Raw genomic sequence first — 21,715 nt, forward strand, 5'->3', positions numbered from 1 at the left:
TTCTAATTTATTGTTTTAATTAAACCTTTTCAACTTCGAAACAAAAGATTCGTAAAGCTTGGAAGCTTAATGAAGCAGTGTTTTGAAACTGCCCATCACTAGATATTGTTGAATAAAGTCGTTATTTTGTTTTTTTGGTGCACAAAAAGTATTCTCATTGCTTCATAACATTAAGGTTGAACAACTGTAGTCACATGAAGTGTTTTAAATATGTTTTAGTAGCTTTCTGGGCATTGAAAGCATTGTAAAGATTAGCATTGTTATTGACCACCAAAAAACAAGTAGCCTACATTTATTTCACTTTCACATAAACACATTTTCAAAGCAGCTTTACAGAAAACTATTTTTTAATTGTAAATGAGCCAAATATAATTATGGCAAGGGAAAAAAAAATTTTTTTAGGGAGAAAAAAACCTTGAACCAGACTCAGCTGGAGCCCGTCCTCATTACAATAAATTTACATATGCCAAATATTCATACATATTGTCTTATACCAGTCAAGCATTCATTGAAGACATTATTAAAATGTTATTAAGCCAATCTTTAATTGGTAAAGATTATGATTTAACAGTAAATTACTGATTTATAGTCTTTTCCATGTTTATCTTATTCTGACTGAAAGGATGAAGGCGATAGTAATTGAAGCGTGTGTTGATGTCTGGTATAAACTGTAATTGGCAGTAGAATTGCTCTGTAACGCCTCCCTCCATTAATTCAGTCTTTGAAGTCCATCCTAAAATGGCAGGCAGTGAAGTGTCAGTGGGTTTGAACTTTTTAAAAGCCATGTTGTCTGTTTCTTCTCAGATGAGCAATATTCATGGTCCATGAGTTGTCACAACATTCCATAACATTTTCCACATCTTCGTCTCTGAGCTGACAGATGACGCAAAACATCTTAGTGTGATGCAAATTTAAATTCAGCGCGAGAAGAACATCTTGTGCAACAGTGCAACATTTAAATATCATTGTCAATCCCTTTGGTTGCATGGTAAAAAGATCAAAAATATTCTGTCATTACTTATGCATCTTCACATCAAGCTTTGAAGAATCTTCATGCAACTCTTCCGAACAAGAACAGGTCTGTCAAGATATAAAATAAATGTAATAATAGTCTTACAGGAACAGATTAACATGGAGAGCTTTGGTGGAGAGGAGTAGCCTATCATGTGAATAAAGATTAAATTTCTTTTGAAATATGTGCATGACCTCCATATATGGAGTTCTTTTATGATATCTTTTGTCTGTTCTGGAGTTTGACAGACATGACCTTCAACCTTGTATATTTTGTGCTTCACAGAAAACAGTCACAAGCGTACTCTCAGTGTTTCCCATACGTTAGGTGCGCGTGGATGTTTGTGCACGTGTGTTTACTCATGCCTGTTTGTCTGTGTTTGTTCTAACCACAGAAAGGCCATGTTATGCATCTCACCACGCACCCAGGGTTCAGGTGGTTTTGTACCTTTCATCTTCGACCATTTATTTAATCCTTTGATGCTTCCGCAGGTGTTTGAGCTCTCCGGGAAGAAGCTGCCCTTTTATGCAGATTTGGCAACCTCCATTGACGCCTGTTGGAGGAGCCCAACTTTCACACTCTCTGTCAGTGCCTGGGGAGAAGCTTTGCCAATTAAAAGGGATTAAACTCTGATTGAAGCACACTTAATGAAACAGATCAACAGTTGCTTCCATCACAAGGGGGAATAACAAATGGCACAATGCAAGTGCGTGCATTAGGGTGTTTTTTTTGCAAATTAACTCTGATGGGGAATCACCAATCAACAGGTGAATGTTTAAAATGTGAATTCTCGGTTGCATTTAGGGCTGCACAACTGATCAAAATAAAACCAAAATCGCAATATGTCTCGCTATGGAAGCTTGTTTCCTCCACGAAAGTGAAAACAATTTAAAAGATAATTGCGACTTTTTATCTCACAATTTTGAGTTTATGTCTTGCAATTCTGACTTCTTTTGTCATAATTGTGAGATGTAAACACGCAATTCAGATTTGGATTTTATAACTCGGAATTACAAGTTTATATCCCACAATTCTGAGAAAAATTCTGACTTTACAATATGCAATTGCAAGTTTATGTCACACAATTCTGACTTTATAACTCACAACTGCAAGTTTATATCTCACAATTCTGAGACAAAAAAAGTCCAAATTTCAAGATGTAAACTCGCAAAAAAAATTTTTTTTTTCCCCAGAACAATCGCAGTAAGATTTTTTCCCCAAATTGTGCAGCCGTATGGTTCAAAAATGCATCTGTTAGCATCTGGTCAACAGGGGGAAAATGGTCCAAAATGCAAATAAATTACAAGTAATTGTGCTCATTAAGATTGTCACGACCTGCTCAGAGACACACAGGTTGAGAGTCCAAATGCAGCTTTTATTGGTGCAATCCAGAATTATAATCCATAAAACAAGCAATAGATCAAAACAGAGAGCAGATAATCCAAAAAGACAACAGGGCAAAAAAACCAAGGCAAGAAGGGAAATACAGGAAACCAAGGTGAAAGGCAAAACCAAAACACAGAGGGAGAGCGCTCAGAAATGCCACATGACACAAGACTTCGCAACAAACAAATCAACACACAGGGCTTAAACAGGCAAATAATAAACGAGATAATGACAAACAGGTGGAAGTAATCAGCACATAATGAGTCCTGGCAAAGGGTTATGGGAAATGTAGTTCATGACACAGTAAAGGACACAGGAGGAATGCCCTTTGGTGGCTATCGGGCACTCCAGCTGGCAGGCATGACAAAGAGAGCAAAATAAAAGTCAAAGGCTGAGCATCCAATTAAACTGTATTTTAGTGCAAAATAATTTGTTGCTTGGTAGAAGCTATAGTCTAAATACCCTTCATACTCAAAAACCACAAATTAAATTGCAAGGTAAAAGAAAACATACATTTGTCAGTGTTCCTCTTCATTTTCACTTCTGCCATAAGCTATAATTCTGCAGTGAGACCTCCTGAGGAAAACAAAGGTTGCTGCTGGAAGAGGTGTTGGTGAGGCCAACAGGGGGCCTGCATCGGTTTTAATGAATCAGTATAATAAACGAGGCATTAAATGCTACTATTAAAACACACCGTCCTTCCCTAAACTGACTTTGTGTGGTCATTAAAAATTCTTGGGTGTTTCAAATTTGGCTTCTTTCCATCGTGTCCTAATCAGCCCCATCTTCACTGCACTGATATCTGGTGTGGAGGGCGTCCTGGTGGCTGCTGGACACTGGTGGTGATTGCACAGATTTCCAGACACACTATAAAGAGATTTGAGTGGAGTGCAAGAAAAGTGCGATATAAATGAAAGCAATAGATACTTTGATTTAATAAAAATGAACGTTAATCTTCTGACCCAATTTTTTTAAATAATGTATTGGTTGTCACTTTGTCCGACATTCAGTCTGGTTTCTGAAGGAGAACCCTTTGAGATCCACAGGTTGAAAACATACAATGTCAGAGTGTGAAGAGAGAAAATTGCCTCATGGTGCTCAGTGAAAAGCTTCAAAAAGGCTGTATTTAATGAGACGAATCCTGTGTGTCTCAACTGAAACTCCACCACATGTCACTAGTACCGTATCTGTCTTCACAGCGCTCTCATTGCCGAAGCTCTCAGCAGGGTCCAAATGTCTAACTCTTCAGAACAGAGCTTGCTTCTATCTCTGATTGCATCCATTGTGCACACAGCAAGTTTAAAGAGTGCTTTCTCTGGCTTCAACAAGAGAAGAACCAAACCCAAAAGGACTACCTGATTTCATTCAAGCTCTCTGCAATCTCACATCTTTAATTTCTGGGGTATTTTTAAATCAACTCTAGGTCACGTAAATGACCCCTTTCAATCATATTGACTGAGTGCAGTTGCCAATTTGAGTGGTACTGCTGCTGAGATTGAAAGAGAAAATGGTTGAAAAAAACAGAAGCTCCTGTGCTCTCATGTGTCATTGTGACAAGGTGATTGAACAAGAGAATGAATTGCTCTAAAATATATTTTTTTGGTCAATTTCTTTTAGCTAATTTGAGTCAACAACATACCCATTATGGGAGAGATGGGGGAGAATTTGATTGCTGTGTGAATCATGACACAATACTTTAAAGCATAATCATGTATGAGAATTCATTAACATCACTTCACAAGTTCACCTGCCCATCAAGTCATAAAAGTTAATAGTAATTGAAGTTGTGGAGGGGGCGGTATAGGGATACTAGAAGAATTGTGGCTGAAATGGTGCAATGACTGCTGCTTATATGTTTGTAATGATTACTGATAGGACTGAACTTATAATATAATGTACTTTCCAGAAGAGGGCAGCAGAGTATGCTAGCTAAAATAAACATTGAGTTGCAGTGTATCCTAAAGGAAGTTTAACCCAATATAAAAAATATGGCCAATCACACATTACTATTAATCACACTCTATTATTTCGGCATAAATTTATCTGCGACATGACAATATGGCTATCATTAGGCTAATACAGTGTTTCTAAAACTTTTTCAGCCCAAGGACCACTTTATCTTCCAATTTTTTTCTGAGGACCACCTAACAGAATCCCACTCTAACACGCCCCCAAAAACAACAAAATAAGAAGCATAAGCTAAATTTAAGTTAAATATGCAACTGTTTCAAGTCAAAAACTAACTATTCAAACACAAATGCAATGATATGATCAGAAATTATTATATTAATTTTTATTTAATTTGAAAAAGTAAATGTGAAATGCTTAATATGAACAAAAACTGCACGTGGAAAAAAAAAAACACTGCAATTAAACATACTGTAACAGCCTAGGTCCCACTTAATGCCATTCCAAAGAGCCATTAGTTTAAAACTGAGGTGGTGGGTGTAGGAAGTCTATGGTTGTAACTATGGTAACAATAAAATGCTGAAAAGAATGTTCCCCTTAATGTCCAATATCACTGAAATTACTGGGATTTTACACATGAAACAAAAACTAGTACATTACAAAACTAATAGATCTGTGGATTTTAGATTTTGAGATTTCCATCTAAAACTTAACGTGAATATTAATGAGACAGGTGGTGCTGCTTCTCACACATCAGTTTCTGAATGTCTGGCTCCAAAGAGGAGAGTTTCAGTCTCATACTAGGCTCCACGTTTAGTCTGTTGCGCTGTTTTGTGACGATTTTATAAACACTTGCCTAGTTGCACACTTTAAGAATTACTGGGCTAATACAATATTCGTCTCAGAGTTTGTTTTAAATGTAAGGCTCAAACTGCTGTTTATGCATTTACAAAATTGTCAATTTCCCCATTGAGCCTATGTCATGTTAATAATTTTGCACATTGTTTGGTTTTTGCCGTGTCAATTTTAAGAATATTTTTGTTACTGGCTCCTGAAGCAAAGACAGAGAACCACTGATCAAAGCGATGGTGTGACAAAGAACAACTTGACACTGAACATGGACCATTACAATTAGGAAAAAGAGAGATTTTGGACAAGATCAAACATTTTCTACACTTAAGTTAAATGTATGCTTTTTATTAATCTTATTGTGAGAGCTGGATTTTTTCTCTTACATTTTCTCACACACAACAATAACAACTGTTTGTGCCCTAAGAAAGAAGAAAGAAACTGTAACTGGAAATACTGGAAATGCTTCCCTGCCTTTCTCTGTCATTATGCACAGTCGTTATGTTTAGATAATAGTCTATAAGTTCTGCAGTCCTCTAGTTTGTCAGGTTTCTCCTCCCCCTCTTGCTTTTCCTCCACACATGCATGAGTCAGCATGCGGGAGCTTCATGATCCAGGGCTTGTGACGGAAGATGAGGTAGAGAAGGAGGAGGTAAATAACCGTTTTGCATGTTTTGCATGCCCTGTCACACCTCACCGTATGTGTCCCAAAGTCTCTTTGCCTTGTGCAACTTCACAACTTCAGTAAGCCGATTAGAGGGAAAGCATTTGGATTAAGGAGTGAAACAACATTACTTCCGTCTTAGAAACAACAGTAAGAGGATTTCCTTTCACTTTTGCAGCTTTTGCTCTGATATATTGCATGTTGTTGTAGAATGTGAGATAGCTTGTAATGGTCTTCGATCAATGCGTGTTGTTTAACAGAGCAACAGAATACTTCATTCTCAAGGAAAACAGCAAATCTCCCTCTAGCATTGGAGCTTAATGAACTAGTAACATGCGCACGTTCTTAAAGGTATACATACATGGATAAACATTTGCCAAATGAAAGTAAATATTGGCTTAAGAAGGTACTCTTCTAATTTTGAAAATCAATTCTAGGAATGTTTCTCGTAACCACAGACTAAAGAAAGCAGCTTGTAACGATACACATTCATCCAACATGAGGAACATTTTTGCAAACACTGTTGCCTGTTGACGTTTTTTTTTAAATCCCCCCTCCCCCTCATTTTCAATAATGCCTTTTCTTAAGCCTAACAATTGTCTTTTGTTCTCATTAACAGTGCAGTTTTCAGTGCTGTCTGTTGTGTCAGCCATGCAAAATAGTAACAGAACAAGTCATTCTCAATAAACAGAAAATTTCTTTTTGAAGAGGGCACAAATAATACAGCCAAAATGTATGTCCATTTTTCTTTTTTCTGTCATTTTATCTGGCCAACAACACAAAGCTATAGTTGTTTAAGTTCGAGTTAGGTTCATAGGTTTACCATGGGGTCATATTATAATTATTAAATTCTTATGTCCTCCACATAGTATTTTAGGTTTCGTCTGGGATAGAGAACGTCTCTTACTTTAATCAAATGCAGCAAGCCCACTGATCTGCCACTTAACATCATATTGTGCAAAACCCAACACAACGGTAGATCTACAATACTAGCCTAATATCAGTTCATTTGAAAACTCAAAATAAGAATGCTATTACTTTTCTGTCGTAGATGGCATCGGCGTTCCTGCCAGCACTGGGTCGTTTGGCCGTATGTGGTGGTACACATGGCAATGAGCTGTCAGGTGTGTATCTGGTGCAGGAGATGGAGCGACAGAGGAAAGAGAAGGGAGAAGATGCCTGGCCGATTCCCATAACAACTGTTCTGTCAAACCCACGGGCTGTGAAAGAGTGCAGAAGATACATTGACACGGATATGAATCGCTGCTTCAGCAGAGCCACACTGAGGTGAGATGAACTGCAGCATGGACTGTAGTTTTCTATGCGGGTTATGCTGCCTTCACGTGTTATCGGATGAAGTCAAATGGAGCACCTGAACGTATAAAAGGGTGCCTGCATTACACGTCATTCCCAAAGCATGGAAACACAACGCAGTGTCTTGTTCCCTTCTCAGGAAACCGGGTTACATACATAACCCTAAGACATTCCCTTTTCATGGAACTCCCAGTCACTGAACTGGGGAGGGTCAAACTCAACCCAACAGACCGCAAGTGTCGCTGCAAGTTCACCAAGGAAGCGTGCTATATTGCACTATCACCCTCTACTCTGGAGGGGGCTGCCGATGATATCTTTTATTGTTTTTTTTTTTTAAATCCACTAGATTGTATCAATCTGCCCATCCTAGCAAGCATGCCAACATAGTGAAAATGTTTATACGACACCTCCCAACTGAATATGCTGGAGGGAGAACTGATGGAAGTGTTATAAAAACACCAGCTTTTAAATCCATCAGTCTTCCTCATCCTAGTGGCCTCATTCTGCCTAAAACCCTCAGATATGCTGGAGGGAGGGCATCCTATAAAGTGAAGGGGTCACATCATCTCACTGCAAATAACACCTTCAGTTACCCTCAGCAGACCTTACATCAAATGAGCAAGCTGAATAACAGCACTGCTCTGGACCAGATAAGAAAGTGGATCACCTCATCTCACTGCAACTTTCAGTTAACATCAGTCCATCCTCTGGACCTAAGCCCTAGAGCAGTGGTTCCCAAACCTGTCCTGGAGGACTCCCAGCGTTGCCCATTTTGTAGGTCTTGCAGTCTCTACTAATGAGCACATGAGTTGAACCAGGTGTGATATATGAGGGAGACATACAAAATGTGCAGTGCTGGGGGTCCTCCAGGACAGGTTTGGCCCCAGATAAGAAAGTTCCCTAAGAAAGCGTCTCATCTCACCACGACTTTCACTTAATATTAGTCCATCTTCTGGACCTAAGCCCTAGAGCAGGGGTGTCCAATCCTGCTCCTGGAGGGCCACTGTCCTGCAGAGTTTAGCTCCAACCAGCTCCAACACACTTGCCAGGAAGTTTCTAGTTGTCTAGTAAGATCTTGATTAACTGGTTCAGGCGTGTTTAACTAGGGTTGGAGCTGAACTCTGCAGGACAGTGGCCCTCCAGGAGCAGAATTGGACACCCCTGCCATAAAAGAACATTCGTAACAACAGCTTTGCTCTTGACACCTCATTGTAACACCTTTTGGAGTAAAAGGTTATGTTGGCGGATTATTAATAACACCCACCTCAACCCTCTCTATGCATCAAATTCCTGAGAACTAGACACACCACATTAAAATGTTCTCAGCTAGGTCGGAAGCAGCCAGAGGGCAGCTTCCTGAACCAACATGATAACAACAGAGCTAGCAGGGGTATAGCCGGAAAAGGGAAAATCTCACATCAGACTCCTCCACACTCTTTGTCTGTAATCCCCTCAATCGATCCCACAGTGCCTCAGGACCCAAACCACGAGCCACAAAAGTGCAGATGCTCGATTCTCATCCCTCAAGAGAGAGTCACGCAATTTATATTTATACATGCAAAATGTTAATCTACTTTCACCTCTCTCTTTAAGTTCTCCTATTACAGACAGCAGCCCATATGAACTCCAACGAGCTCAGGAACTGAACAATCTGCTGGGACCGAAGGAGTCCGCAGATGCAATAGACATGATTTGTGACCTCCATAACACCACATCTAACATGGGCCTCACACTCATCCATTACACATCCAGTGACTGGGTAAACCTGCACATCTGCAAATACTTACAGGCAAGAGCATCACAAGTGTTCTTCAATTAACTTCAATTGTTGTGACCTAAAATTGGTCAGACAGCAAGAAAAAAAACAATAATAAAATAAATATTCTTGACATTCTATGTAAAATCTGGCTCCTGAAGCAAAACAAGCTAAGAAACACAGACCTAGGTTGTTGTTAATTGCCCATTTTAAATGTGTGTACAACCATATTCAATGAGGAGTAGGTTTATCCAGTTTGTGCATGTGTGTTTTGATGTTGTGTGTTGTCATGTGCACATTTAAGACTAAGATAACCAAAGTGCCTGTGAGAGTTCTGGTACTGGATTTCCAGATTAGTGATGCATATAACTTGGAGTCTGTATCCAAGCATGGCATTAGTAAGTGATGGTGATCATCTCGATGCATTTCCTTTGAGTACTCAAGCACAAATGGACACTCAGATGACGAGAATCATGACTTGTGTTTCTGTAGCAATAGAAGTCGGGCCACAGCCGCATGGTGTCATCAGGGCTGACATCTATTTCATTATGAAAGAGGCCGTCGACATGACAATCGACTGGATCCACAAATTCAACTCAGGTACTGTAAGACCTAAACAAACGTGGCTTACTTGTGTATTTTCTGCAATACTACATTAGTAAATGTGTTTTATTTTGTTTTCAGGAACAGTATTTGAAGGCGGAGATATGGAAGCCTTCAAGTTTATCAAAAGTATTGATTATCCCAGAAATCCCAAGACTCGGACTCTCACAGCTGCCATTCATCCTCAGCTGCAGGTGCTGATCGTTCTGCTGTTTTATTATATTAACACACAGAATCAGCCAAATTGTTGTGGACCTCATGAACATGAACAAGTCATAAAAAATAAGCTTATTTTAGGGCCTTTATTTTTTAACCCTTTTTTCTTAGAGTAAAGGAGAAAAAATATCTAATTCTAATTATTGTAATCTGAAAAAAAGATAAAATGTTAAAGGGAAAAATCTTGTATGGCTTAATATAACATGAATGATGTCTCTTACTTAAATGTAGTAGGAAACCCATAAAAGATTTACACTATTTAAAAAAATCCATGACATATTTTGGACAATGGGGGGCGGCATTTTGTTTAGGTGCACAGTGTATTCTACCTTGATGATGGAAAATGGTTGCACTCGGTGAGCTATTGACGCTACCCTGTTGTAACGCAACACAACTTGGAATATAATATACAATGCCACATTATGCAGCTTTTGGTTGTAATTTTCAGTCAAAGGGCAACAAGAGAAGTGATGCAAGTCTTCACTGCTTTACTAGCGATAAGAAGAGGAGAAAAGAATGGGAAGTTGTGAAGAATGTGGACGAATAAAACTTCCTAAAGAACCACATCTTTGTTCTCTCCAATTTAGCCCTGATTCCTTTGATAATTTTTCATCTGTATACTTTACGTTTGTCATGGATCCATTGCCAACTCAAGTCTTAATACCCGGGGGGTTTCTTTTAAAACACGATCAGCCTTTTCAATTTGAGCCAGAGCGCAAAATTCGTGAGGATGTAAACATCGAAGATGCGCAATTTCTCTGTGGCTACTGCTATTGGATCGAACTAGTGTTGTATGATTGACGTGTAAAAATCATCTGATATGTAATGCATTACACAGTTAAACGTGCTTTATGCTATCACAGATATCCTGTGCATCACAGCAGACATGAGCTTTGAGGCAGTCTGTCTCAATCGAGATGTGTTATGGGCTGTCCTTGTCAGTCTCTACAACAGGCGCGGAATTTGGTTAAAGCCTACACTTATATCCATCGCCAACCCTAAGCTCTTTCAGTAGCTGTGGTCTACTAAAAGCCTCAAAGGCTCTAGGGCCAAAGTGGAGAGAACATTCTTCACAACTTCCTATTCTTTTCTCCTCTTCTTATCGCTAGTAAAGCAGTGAAGACTTAAATCACTTCCCTTGTTGCCCTTCGACTGAAAATTACAACCAAAACCTGCACAATGTGGCATTGTATATTATATTGCGAGGTGTGTTGCAGTAAAAATAGCAACAGGGTAGCGTCAGTAGCTCACTGCAATGCACTGTGCACCTAAACAAAATGGCACCCCCCCCCCCCCCCCATTGTCCAAAATATGTCAATATCTTAATGGGTGCAATATCAATACCAATATTAAATAAGTCAAATAATGCAATATATATAGGTCTTTTTTTGGGGAGGTGGATAAAATGTGATGGTCATTTTATGTGAAATTGATCGAAAAACTTATTTTCTTTATCTTTTTTTCTAGGACAGAGATTTCTGTCTCCTCAAGCGGGGTGACCCTTTGTTTTTGTTATTTTCTGGAGAAACCGTGAAGTACGAAGAAGAAGAGCCACTTCATCCTTTCTTTATCAATGAGTGTGCTTACTATGAAAAGGGAATCGCTTTTCACTTGGCAAAAAGGTTGACACTGACGATTCCAACGGTGCAAGTGCAGAAACACTGAAGAACAGAGGAAAAGATCTGTATGATTACCGAAATATCTAATATCAATCAGATGATTTCACAACACAGAATGTCTCAAATGATTTAAAAAAAAATGTTCAATCATTTATAACTCAGGTATACAGTATGTAATTATTTGTAGCTTTATGAAAATTAAATGCTAATTTTCATCTGCTACTAAACTTAGGAAAATTGCAAATAATTGTAAAATCGTGCTTACACAGCAAAACAGACTTGTCCATTTTGTAAAAAGGAGAAAATGCATATCTTTGTTCTTTGCATAGCCATGCATTCAATCACAAATTACTTTTTTAGCACAAATTCATCTACAACATCCTTTACAAAAAACAAGTATACTTCAAGTTAATTTTATTAAGTATACTGAAGTTAACTTTTATGTATATTTTAAAGTATACTAATATCAATTTACTAGTATTTTACCTGTAAATGTACTTTTTTAATACTACTTGGGACGAAATTGGCCCACTTTTTAGTGTATAAAAGTATACTTTTTAAGTATACTTTAAGTATAACAGTAGTAAACCTTGAGTACACAACTAGTTTACAACTTATTCATGGCACAGTGTTTCTCCTGTTTTCCTCCTCAGTCTTGTTGGGAATGTTGAGGCGGTTTCATCTAATTTAAAACTAGTATAATCATCAAGTGATTTGTGGTTTGTAACAATGAGGTGTGTGTCGAATTGAAACACCTCTCACTGGATGTCGCAACGCTGTTTAATAATGGTATCCGTGACCGGGAATAAACGCAGCTCCTTTAAGCTTTCGTTCCATTATCCACTGGGCTGTGTTGCGTATTCAAAGTAAACTAGTGAAACACCTGAGAACACCGCTATTTGTTCTGTGTTTGCTGTTTGAGAAACCACTTCAGATGATTCAGTGACATAGTGGTCCGAACGAATTTAAATAATTTCAGATCGTTATGCAAGTGTGTTTGCCCAGTAATTAAATTAACAATGTTTCCGCATTCTCTGCAGAAACAAGAAATTCACGCCTGTCAGCAAAACGCATCATCTGGGGGACTATAGACAGCTCCAGGGCTTTCGTGAAAACTACAGATTATACTTTGCATTTTTGTATCCCCGCCCACAGACAGTTGGATTGGAAAAGGATTATTAACAAAACAGTTATTGTAAGGGTAAATTTATCACTGAAAATTATGTTGTACTCAGTTCTTCACTATAAACAGCATTATGGTAAAAATAGAACACCATGGCAGCAGCTTTCTTACCTATACGCAACAGAGTTTTGCTTGGGGGGTTGGGCTTAATTTTCTAGGGGTTTTTTTCTACTCCGTTTGGCCTAAAACAGTGTTCATGGTCATCCAGTTTTAAATGTTGATTACAAACACGTTTGTCATGTTAATAATTTTGCATATTGTTGGGCTTTTGCAGTTTATGGTAATATTAATAAATATTTTTGTTTCATTTTAAGGATCATTTACGTTTTCTTGAGTCTTGAAACAAAACCAGTTGTGAATCTCTGATCAAACTGATGGTATGAAAAAGTACATAAAACTGACAAACAGGTCACTGCAGACTGCATCAAACATTTTGTGTCTATATTTCAGATTAAATGTACTTATTAGGGGTCCTCAAACTTCAAACGTCCTTAACTTCATCAAAAAGATTTGGTCTTACCTAGGACTGAGAGCGCTGTGTGACGGTCAGAAGTTTCAAGGTGGAGTCCTCACCAGCTCAGTCAGGTCCGGTGCTCTTGAGGCTTGATAGGGTAAAGTAATTGCAGGTTCAGATAATAGTCTTATGTAAAAATAACTTCACTCTGAGTCTTGTTTATAATGGTTTATGAATCGCCAAATACAATGGCTTCGGTTTAATAACAAGAAACAGAAAATAAAAGTTACAAAAAACATAAAAGTGAGTAAAGTCTTCACCCAAGGTGTAGCAATTTCTTATTGTACAACTTCCAGTATATATAGTCTGATCACATCCTTTTCCTGACATAAAAACATCTCCTTGTTTGTCAAAGTGTAAGATACAAAGGTCATCCACAGGTTACACACGCGCTGCACGTCTTAACACATGTTGTTAGCTTGGCCCCAACGGCCTTTCACACTCGGTATTCTAATTCCTCAAAAAGGCACATAGCTTGCACTAAAAAATACACATTTCAGTTAACTTGTGGTAAAAAACATAAGTTAACTTTGCATTAAACACACCCATTTTTGCTAACTTGCAGAAAAACATATATCTTTGTTGACATTAGTTCCTCTTAATGCCTCTCGCCTAGCAACTGAAACATACATTGTGGTTAGCTAAGCTCATCACTTCTAGAAGAAAAAATATGAAAAAAAATAACGAATACATTTTTGGCCAGTATGCACTCTTTAAACTTTTGGCCTTTACACACAGTAATCAGAATCAACTGGCGCTGAAACTTTTGTGTTCAAAGCTTCAACCTCGTTTGTAATCTGTTCCAGGTCACACATAAAAGTATTCAACATACATGATTGTTTAATAAGCATGATTAACCTCAAATTAATTCTTTGCTGTTCTCTCAGTAATTTAAGCATTTCTTTGGCTTTCGGATCCATCCTTGTCTCTTCCACTCTCGTGATTCGTCTTGTCTTCCTCATCTTGTTCTTGTTTCTTCTCGATTTCATCTTGTTCGTTTTGCAAACCTTGAGTAATCAAATTGACCATATCAACTATAGGCCTCTGCTGATGAATTGGTACTTTTGGTAGGAAATTTTCAGTACAGTTCATATCTATAATTGTCTCCACAACAATTTTTAAGATTTTGGATGCAGCCCATGTGAAAACGAGTATCTGTACAACATTTTCTGAAAAGCAGTTACAAAGTGGTAGTATAAGCAACTTTAACAGTTTTATATTTATATTTAAAATGAATCCACCATTCTAATTTTCTGAAAAACCTACTTTTTTAAACTCGTCCTTTTGGTCCAATTTGCATGAAATTGGTTGTTAATCATCAAGAGGTGCTAAACTTTATTCATTTAATCGTTTAGCAAATACAGGCTGATATATTTCACAAAACTTGATACACATGGACAACAGAACATTATGAGAAAACCTGCAACATTTTCTGAATTTTCAATGCTAGGTGGCACTATAAGATAACACGATCATATAATAGGGCAACTTTGAACAAGTAAGTTAAAATCTGACACAAGCACAGATATCACAGGTCTGTTTCTTTCAAAAGTAGTTCATTTGGGTCAGTTTTTCCACATGTGCTTGGACACTGACAATTGCTGCTTGCCTCTATATTTTTATTGATCTTATTCTGTTGAGTCATGAGAGCTGGATTTTTAGTGTCTGCAACAGCAGCTGTTCATGCCCTAGGGGAATAGGAGGAAACTGTGACAGGAAATAGTGGTTTATTACGAAGTGCGTCTCCGCCTTTCTCAGTCATTATGAACAGTAATAATGTTTAGGTAATAGTCTATAAGTTCTGCAGTCCTCTCAGTTGTCATGTTTCTCCTCCCCCTCTTGCTTTTCCTCCACACACTCTCTTTTTAGCACATGCATGAGTCAGCAAAACACCGGCTTCATGCGGGAGCTTCCTTCATGGCCAGTGGAAGAGTGTTTCTGTAACATCATGTGTGAAAGATGATCCAGCACTGGTGACTGAAGGCGAGGCAGAGGAGGAGGTAAATAATGGCTTTGCATGTTACTTTACTGGGTTTGCGCAACTGTGGAAGAATGTCTTAAACTGGTCGTGTGTGTGTGTGTGTAGGTGCATCCCCTGCAGCTAGATTACCCCTGTACTGGCTAAATGTGTGTCGGCACGCATGCCCTGTCACACCTCGCCGTATGTGTCCAAAGGTCTCTGATGCCTTGTGCAACTCCCCTCAGTAAGACGATTAGAGGGAAAGCATTTGAAGGAAGGAGTGAAACAACATTACTTCTATCTTAAAAATAACGGTAGGAGTTTTTCCTTTTGCAGTTTTGCTCTGATATGTTGCATGTTGTTGTAGAAATATGAGACAGCTTGTAATGGTCTTCGATAAATGCGTGTTGTTTAACAGAGCTAATTCTGAAGCAAACAGCGAAGGTCCCTCTAGCATTGGAGCTTAATGAACTAATACCATGAGCACATGATCTTAAAGGTATACACACCTGGATAAACATTGGCGTAATAAATAAATGCTAGTTGGCCAGTAACTTTATTAGAAACTGCCACATTACAGTTTACATGGAATTCCAGGAAAGATTCTTGCTGATTTACGTAATGTGATTAAAGACTTAATTCTTTTGTCTTAGTTTATCAGACAAGTTTATTTGGAATGCGTAAAGTTTTTTCCATGTGGAATATTTTTCGGATTCATACAAATGAGGAACATTTTCCAAAAACATGTCCACCTCTACGCAGTGTTATTTTAGTGTAACTTATATACTATTATAGTTTTTGTTAATTAGTCTTTATTTTTGTAGTTTCCATTTTTATTTTTATTTTTTGCAATTTTGTTGTGTTTTTTGTCAGTTTTATTATTATTATGTTTATATTGTCTCTATTAATTTTTATTTAATTTGAGCTATTTTAATTCATCAAGTTAAACTTAACTAAAATGAGAAATGTTGCCTTGGCAACTAGTTGAAATAAAACAAGTCTTTTTATATATTATTTTATTTCAGTTAAGCATTTATTTTGATTCAAGTAACAAATTGTTTATGGATTTAGTTATAACACTGCCGCCACACTTTTCTTTACATTTACCGTTTTTCTGAACTTTCAGTAAATAATTGTTTTTCTCAAGCCCAGTGATTTTCTTTAGTTTGCATTAACAGTGAATTTTCAGTGTTGTCTGTTGTGCCAGCTGTGCAAAATAGTCAATGTGTGACTTTGTCATGCTTTCTCTTCCACAAAGAGAGCCCTGTTCTGTTGACCTCTGTTGGATTATTAATGATTGTTTTGTAGTCTATTAACTCTCTAAGCAGTTTTACAAATTATCTACAACTTCAAATTGTTAACAGAATAATGACATGATATTGTCAGTTTGAATAAAAATAGGTTAAGCTCTTTGCATTGCATTTGTGGCACAGAAAGTTTTCAGCTTGGAAAAACAAAGAGAGAAGAGGTTTAAGGTAATGCACTTACGATGGAAGTCAAATTACTACATTTTTGTTAACTGTAGCTATAGAACTCACCTTGTACTGGTCACACCTCTTTCTCACCCATTGCAGATTATTTGTAAATGCTCGATTTGCATCAAAAATATTTAAGACGTAATAAAAATCGTAGTTTAGTACTGTGTGTCTACCGAGAACAACATTGTAAATGCAATATGTGAAGTGACATGTGAAGGCCAGTATTATATATCAGTATTAAATAACTGAAAGGGCTTATGATGTAATAATTCTTCAAGAAGACAGACATTTAAATATTGATGTGGCATTTGAAAACTCAAAATAAGAATGCTATTACTTTTCTGTCGTAGATGGCATCGGCGTTCCTGCCAGCACTGGGTCGTTTGGCCGTATGTGGTGGTACACATGGCAATGAGCTGTCAGGTGTGTATCTGGTGCAGGAGATGGAGCGACAGAGGAAAGAGAAGGGAGACGATGCCTGGCCGATTCCCGTAACAACTGTGCTGTCAAACCCACGGGCTGTGAAAGAGTGCAGAAGATACATTGACACGGATATGAATCGCTGCTTCAGCAGAGCCACACTGAGGTGAGATGAGGAACTGCAACATGGACTGTTTAGTGAAATGTAGGTTAATCTCATCTGTCCAATCTTGTCAAAAATAATTAAAAAATTAAATTATACGAAATGTAAGATTTAAATGTAATAGTGAATAGTTTGCAAACAAATAAGAGCTGTAGTGCAGAAAACAAGATTAGTAACGTTACAGAGGAATGGACTATTTTTTTATATATACTTTTTCTCAATTTTGGATTTTTTTTTTTTTTTTTCGAAAAAAGCTAAACTCATTCCCTTAATTTAATTTGTTTCATCAAGTTCATATAATGTGGTCTACATTTTGATTAACCTAAATATGTAAGTACAGATAACTAAGGCAAGTTATATTTTCTAATTTATATTGTTGCATTTAACGTTAATTATATTGAACAAGTAAAATAACCATTAAAACAAGTTAGCTTCACACCAACAGCTTAAATAAGGTTTGCTACCTTACATTTCATAGCTAAACTTCTATAAATATTTTTAACAGCTTTTTTAAAATGTCGAAAGCTTAGGGCAAGTTTTGACCGGGAAATTGGACGCTCGCTCCGATGTTCTTACATAAACTTATTAACTCGAAAATAATGTTACAATAAAACGTAGATTAAGAAAAGTGTGTGTATATATTTCAATGTTTACCTACCTATTTAACGTTACTCCCAATACTTTCATCGTCACGACGATGAGGTTGTCACAGTCACAGCCGTTGGGAAATTTTCAGACAATTATTTACCGCCTTGTGTTATTATCTACCAATCAGCGTGGTTGTCAGGCAGAGCTTCTGCAAGCATGACCAATCAAATTAAAGAAAGAGCGAATAAATTTTAAATACATTCTAATTTTTAGTTCTTAAAGGGTTAGTTCACCCAAAAAATACTCGTTCCACACCCGTAAGACCTTCTTTCATCTTCGGAACACAAATTAAGATACTTTTGATAAAATCTGATGGCTCAGTGAAGCCTTCATCGCCAGCAATAACCCTTTTTCAATGCCCAGAAAGCTACTAAATTTAAAAACATATTTAAAACAGTTCATGTGACTACAGTGGTTCAACTTTAATATTTTAAAGCGACTAAAATACTTTTTGTGTGCCAAAAATAACAAAATAGTGACTTTATTCAACAATATCTAGTGATGGGCGATTTCAAAACACTGCTTCATGAAGCATTGAAGCTTTACAAATCTTTTGTTTTCCGATTCAGTGGTTCGAAGCGTGAATCAAATTGCCAAAGTCACGTGAACTATTGAAGTTTCAAACACTTATGACGTAACGAAGCCTCATTTACTGAAAGTACGTCATTTTGGCACTCTGAACCACTGATTCGAAACAAAAGATTCGTAAAGCTTCGAAGCTTCATGAAGCAGTGTTTTGAAATCATCCTTCACTAGATATTGTGGAATAAAGTCGCTATTTTGTTATTTTTGGCGCACAAAAAGTATTCTAGTCACATTATAATATTAAAGTTGAACCACTGTAGTAACAGGAACTGTTTTAAATATGTTTTTAGTAGCTTTCTGGGCATTGAAAAAGGGAGTGTTATTGCAGGCGATGAAGGCTTCACTGAGCCATCGGATTTTATCAAAAAATATCTTAATTTGTAAGATGAACGAAGTTCTTACAGGTGTGGAACGGCATGAGGGTGAATAATTAATGACATAATTTTCATTTTTGGGTGAACAAACACTTTAACCTTTAAAATTTCAGTTAGAAAGGTTTTGCTGTCAAATAAGTTGATTAAACATGCCTGTTTGAGTTATGATGCCAAAACATGGTATTTTAAGTAATGTTATGATAACTTGATTGCTTTATTAATGACAACATTAGGGGTTACAATAGGCCTATTGCAAAGAAAGTAAATATATTACATGCAAATGTCACTTTTTAAATCTATCCTCTGTTTCTTGAAGTTCACCTACGACAGACAGCAGCCAATATGAAGTGCACCGTGCTCAGGAACTGAACAATCAGCTGGGACTGAAGGGATCTGCAGATGCAATAGACATGATTTGTGACCTCCATAACACCACATCTAACATGGGCCTTACACTCATCCATTACACATCCAGTGACTGGGTGACCCTGCACATCTGCAAATACTTACAGGCAAGAGCATCACAAGTGTGCTTCAATAAACTCCATACTGTAAACCAGGTCAGTTGTTCTCAGCTGGTGGGTTGTTGTGATCTAAAATTGGGTCACAGGTGTGATTAGACAGCAGGGGGAAAGCAATGATAAATGCAAAAAAAATAAAAAATAAAATGCAGCTAACCATATAATCATGCATAGTTAGGATAGCAAAATAGATACTTGATTGTCAATGTAAAATCTGGGTCCTGAAGTAAAACCAGTTAAGAACCACAGACCTGGATTTTTGTTTATGTGCCATTTTAAATGTGTGTACAGTTCCATAAGTAGAGTAGTTTTCCCAGTCTGTGCATGTGTGTTTTGATGTTGTGTGTTGTCATGTGCACATTTAAGACTAAGATAACCAAAGTGCCTGTGAGAGTGCTGGTACTGGATGTCCCGATTAGTGATGCATATTCCTTGGAGTCTGTATCCAAGCATGGCTTTTGTAAGTTTTCTCAGTGCATTTCCTTTGAGTACTCAAGCACAAATGCACGTTCAGATGACGAGAATCATGACTTGTGTGTCTGTAGCAATAGAAGTCGGGCCACAGCCGCATGGTGTCGTCAGGGCTGACATCTATTTCATTATGAAAGAGGCCGTCGACATGACAATCGACTGGATCCACAAATTCAACTCAGGTACTGTAAGACCTAAACAAACGTGGCTTACTTGTGTATTTTCTGCAATACTACATTAGTAAATGTGTTTTATTTTGTTTTCAGGAACAGTATTTGAAGGCGGAGATATGGAAGCCTTCAAGTTTATCAAAAGTATTGATTATCCCAGAAATCCCAAGACTCGGACTCTCACAGCTGCCATTCATCCTCAGCTGCAGGTGCTGATCGTTCTGCTGTTTTATTATATTAACACACAGAATCAGCCAAATTGTTGTGGACCTCATGAACATGCCCAGGTCATAAAAAATAAGCTTATTTTAGGGCCTTTATTTTTTAACCCTTTTTTCTTAAAGGAGAAAAAAATCTATGTAATCTCTAATTACTGTAATCTAGGGGTGTAACGATACCCTCATGCCACGATTCGATACTCATCACGAAACTGAACTCACAATACAATATTATTTGCGATACTCCAAGACATATGGTAAAAGGTTAACAAAAAATGTATTACATTGGGGGTGGAAATGAATAGGCTTGGACTTGGTGCTGGTAACCCAATGCACAGGACAGAGGTGACACCAGAATAAAAATATCCATGATTCTGAAGAATTATTTTTAAAACGAAAATGCTTGCACTCTGTCACTGACTAGATATATTTAAAATAACGTAGGCCACTTTTTACTGGTAACACAAGACATTTGGCATTATCAGGACTCACAAATATTATATTCAACATTATATACAGTAGTTTAACGTAGTAGTAATGACACTAAAACTCTGTAAACTTGATTTTTTTTCTCAGTAATTTTGAGTAAACTACGCACAATGCATATTGTCACTATCCATGGTATATCGTTGCATTTTTGTAAATTATTAAAATGGTAAAGTATTAATTCACCATGGAAGCTTTTGTTGTACGGACTTTATGTTGATCTAAACTTTAAAAATTATTATATTGCAATGTTGTTGTTTTTTTATGGGAATCATATAAAATGAGAAAAATGTAAGATGTCCATGTACAGACATGCTTTGTAAATTATAGAATGTCACAACACAAATAACCTAGGCTTAAAAATACTTAATTTTCTTTATGCAAAATAATATTATTTCTTTATCCTTTTTCTAGGACAGAGATTTCTGTCTCCTCAAGCGGGGTGACCCTTTGTTTTTGTCATTTTCTGGAGAAACTGTGAAGTACGAAGAAGAAGAGCCACTTCATCCTTTCTTTATCAATGAGTGTGCTTACTATGAAAAGGGAATCGCTTTTCACTTGGCAAAAAGGTTGACACTGACGATTCCAACGGTGCAAATGCAGAAACACTGAAGAACAGAGGAAAAGATCTGTATGATTACCGAAATATCTAATATCAATCAGATGATTTCACAACACAGAATGTCTCAAATGATTAATTTTTAAGTCCCTTTTAACTCAGGTAAACATTATGTACTTATTTGTACAATATGTTATTTATATGACAATTAATATTGCTCGTTTTGATCTACAGCTAAATACATGAGCAACGATGTTTTGGATGAAAAGATATTTATTGTGACCAGCAAAATGTTCATTTAACAGAAATGCTTACAAAACTGTATAAAAAAGGCAAAACCGTCTGAAGTATCTGGGACACCATCATGATGATGTCACAGTGGGCTGTGGAGTGTGAGGTATCCTCTTGACTGTATTGCTCATATGCTGTTGCTCTCAACCTGATTGCTTTGAGAAAATCAAGCCTCTCACAGGCTTGGAATAAAAAGACAAAACAAAAAGCAAACTCATTTGAACAGAACATCTCAAATACTACAACACAGAATAAACCGCATGGCACAATGAAATCAAATGAAGCTGGCTGTACACGGTGTGATTTTTACCATCAGTTGCTTGTATAATATTTTACAATATGATCTC

The 21,715-nt window shown here is 37.2% G+C and overlaps 2 protein-coding genes and 1 long non-coding RNA gene across 7 annotated transcripts; 2 read left to right on the forward strand and 1 right to left on the reverse strand.

Annotated features, from left to right (window-relative positions):
- Positions 1-2,234: 2,234 nt before the first annotated feature.
- LOC137032992 (uncharacterized) lies at positions 2,235-16,920 on the reverse strand. Of its 3 annotated transcripts, none has more exons than XR_010896781.1 (4): positions 16,800-16,920; positions 13,285-14,031; positions 13,031-13,112; positions 2,235-3,265 (listed from the first exon to the last, which is right to left on the reverse strand). It is a non-coding gene; the product is annotated as an uncharacterized lncRNA (long non-coding RNA). The 3 variants fall into 3 exon arrangements; XR_010896782.1 differs by adding an exon at positions 11,296-11,369 and having other exon boundaries at positions 13,031-14,031; XR_010896780.1 differs by having other exon boundaries at positions 13,031-14,031.
- LOC137032987 (N-acyl-aromatic-L-amino acid amidohydrolase (carboxylate-forming) B-like) lies at positions 5,632-13,017 on the forward strand. Of its 2 annotated transcripts, none has more exons than XM_067405047.1 (7): positions 5,632-6,170; positions 6,871-7,106; positions 8,727-8,922; positions 9,194-9,287; positions 9,382-9,489; positions 9,574-9,686; positions 11,176-13,017. In XM_067405047.1, exons 1-7 carry the CDS (start codon positions 6,153-6,155, stop codon positions 11,371-11,373), a joined length of 963 nt encoding a protein of 320 aa, XP_067261148.1. In that variant the 5' UTR covers positions 5,632-6,152; the 3' UTR covers positions 11,374-13,017. The 2 variants fall into 2 exon arrangements, with proteins under 2 accessions (XP_067261148.1, XP_067261149.1); XM_067405048.1 differs by having other exon boundaries at positions 5,632-5,969.
- LOC137032988 (N-acyl-aromatic-L-amino acid amidohydrolase (carboxylate-forming) B) lies at positions 14,707-21,653 on the forward strand. Of its 2 annotated transcripts, XM_067405049.1 has the most exons (8): positions 14,708-15,024; positions 15,111-15,298; positions 16,813-17,048; positions 18,969-19,164; positions 19,540-19,633; positions 19,719-19,826; positions 19,911-20,023; positions 20,933-21,653. In XM_067405049.1, the coding sequence occupies exons 3-8, from the start codon at positions 16,813-16,815 to the stop codon at positions 21,128-21,130; spliced, it is 945 nt and encodes a 314-aa protein (XP_067261150.1). In that variant the 5' UTR covers positions 14,708-15,024; positions 15,111-15,298; the 3' UTR covers positions 21,131-21,653. The 2 variants fall into 2 exon arrangements, with proteins under 2 accessions (XP_067261151.1, XP_067261150.1); XM_067405050.1 differs by lacking the exon at positions 15,111-15,298 and having other exon boundaries at positions 14,707-15,024.
- Positions 21,654-21,715: the final 62 nt, after the last annotated feature.

The sequence above is a fragment of the Chanodichthys erythropterus genome, chromosome 12, assembly GCF_024489055.1.
Source record: "Chanodichthys erythropterus isolate Z2021 chromosome 12, ASM2448905v1, whole genome shotgun sequence".
Classification (NCBI taxonomy): domain Eukaryota; kingdom Metazoa; phylum Chordata; class Actinopteri; order Cypriniformes; family Xenocyprididae; genus Chanodichthys; species Chanodichthys erythropterus.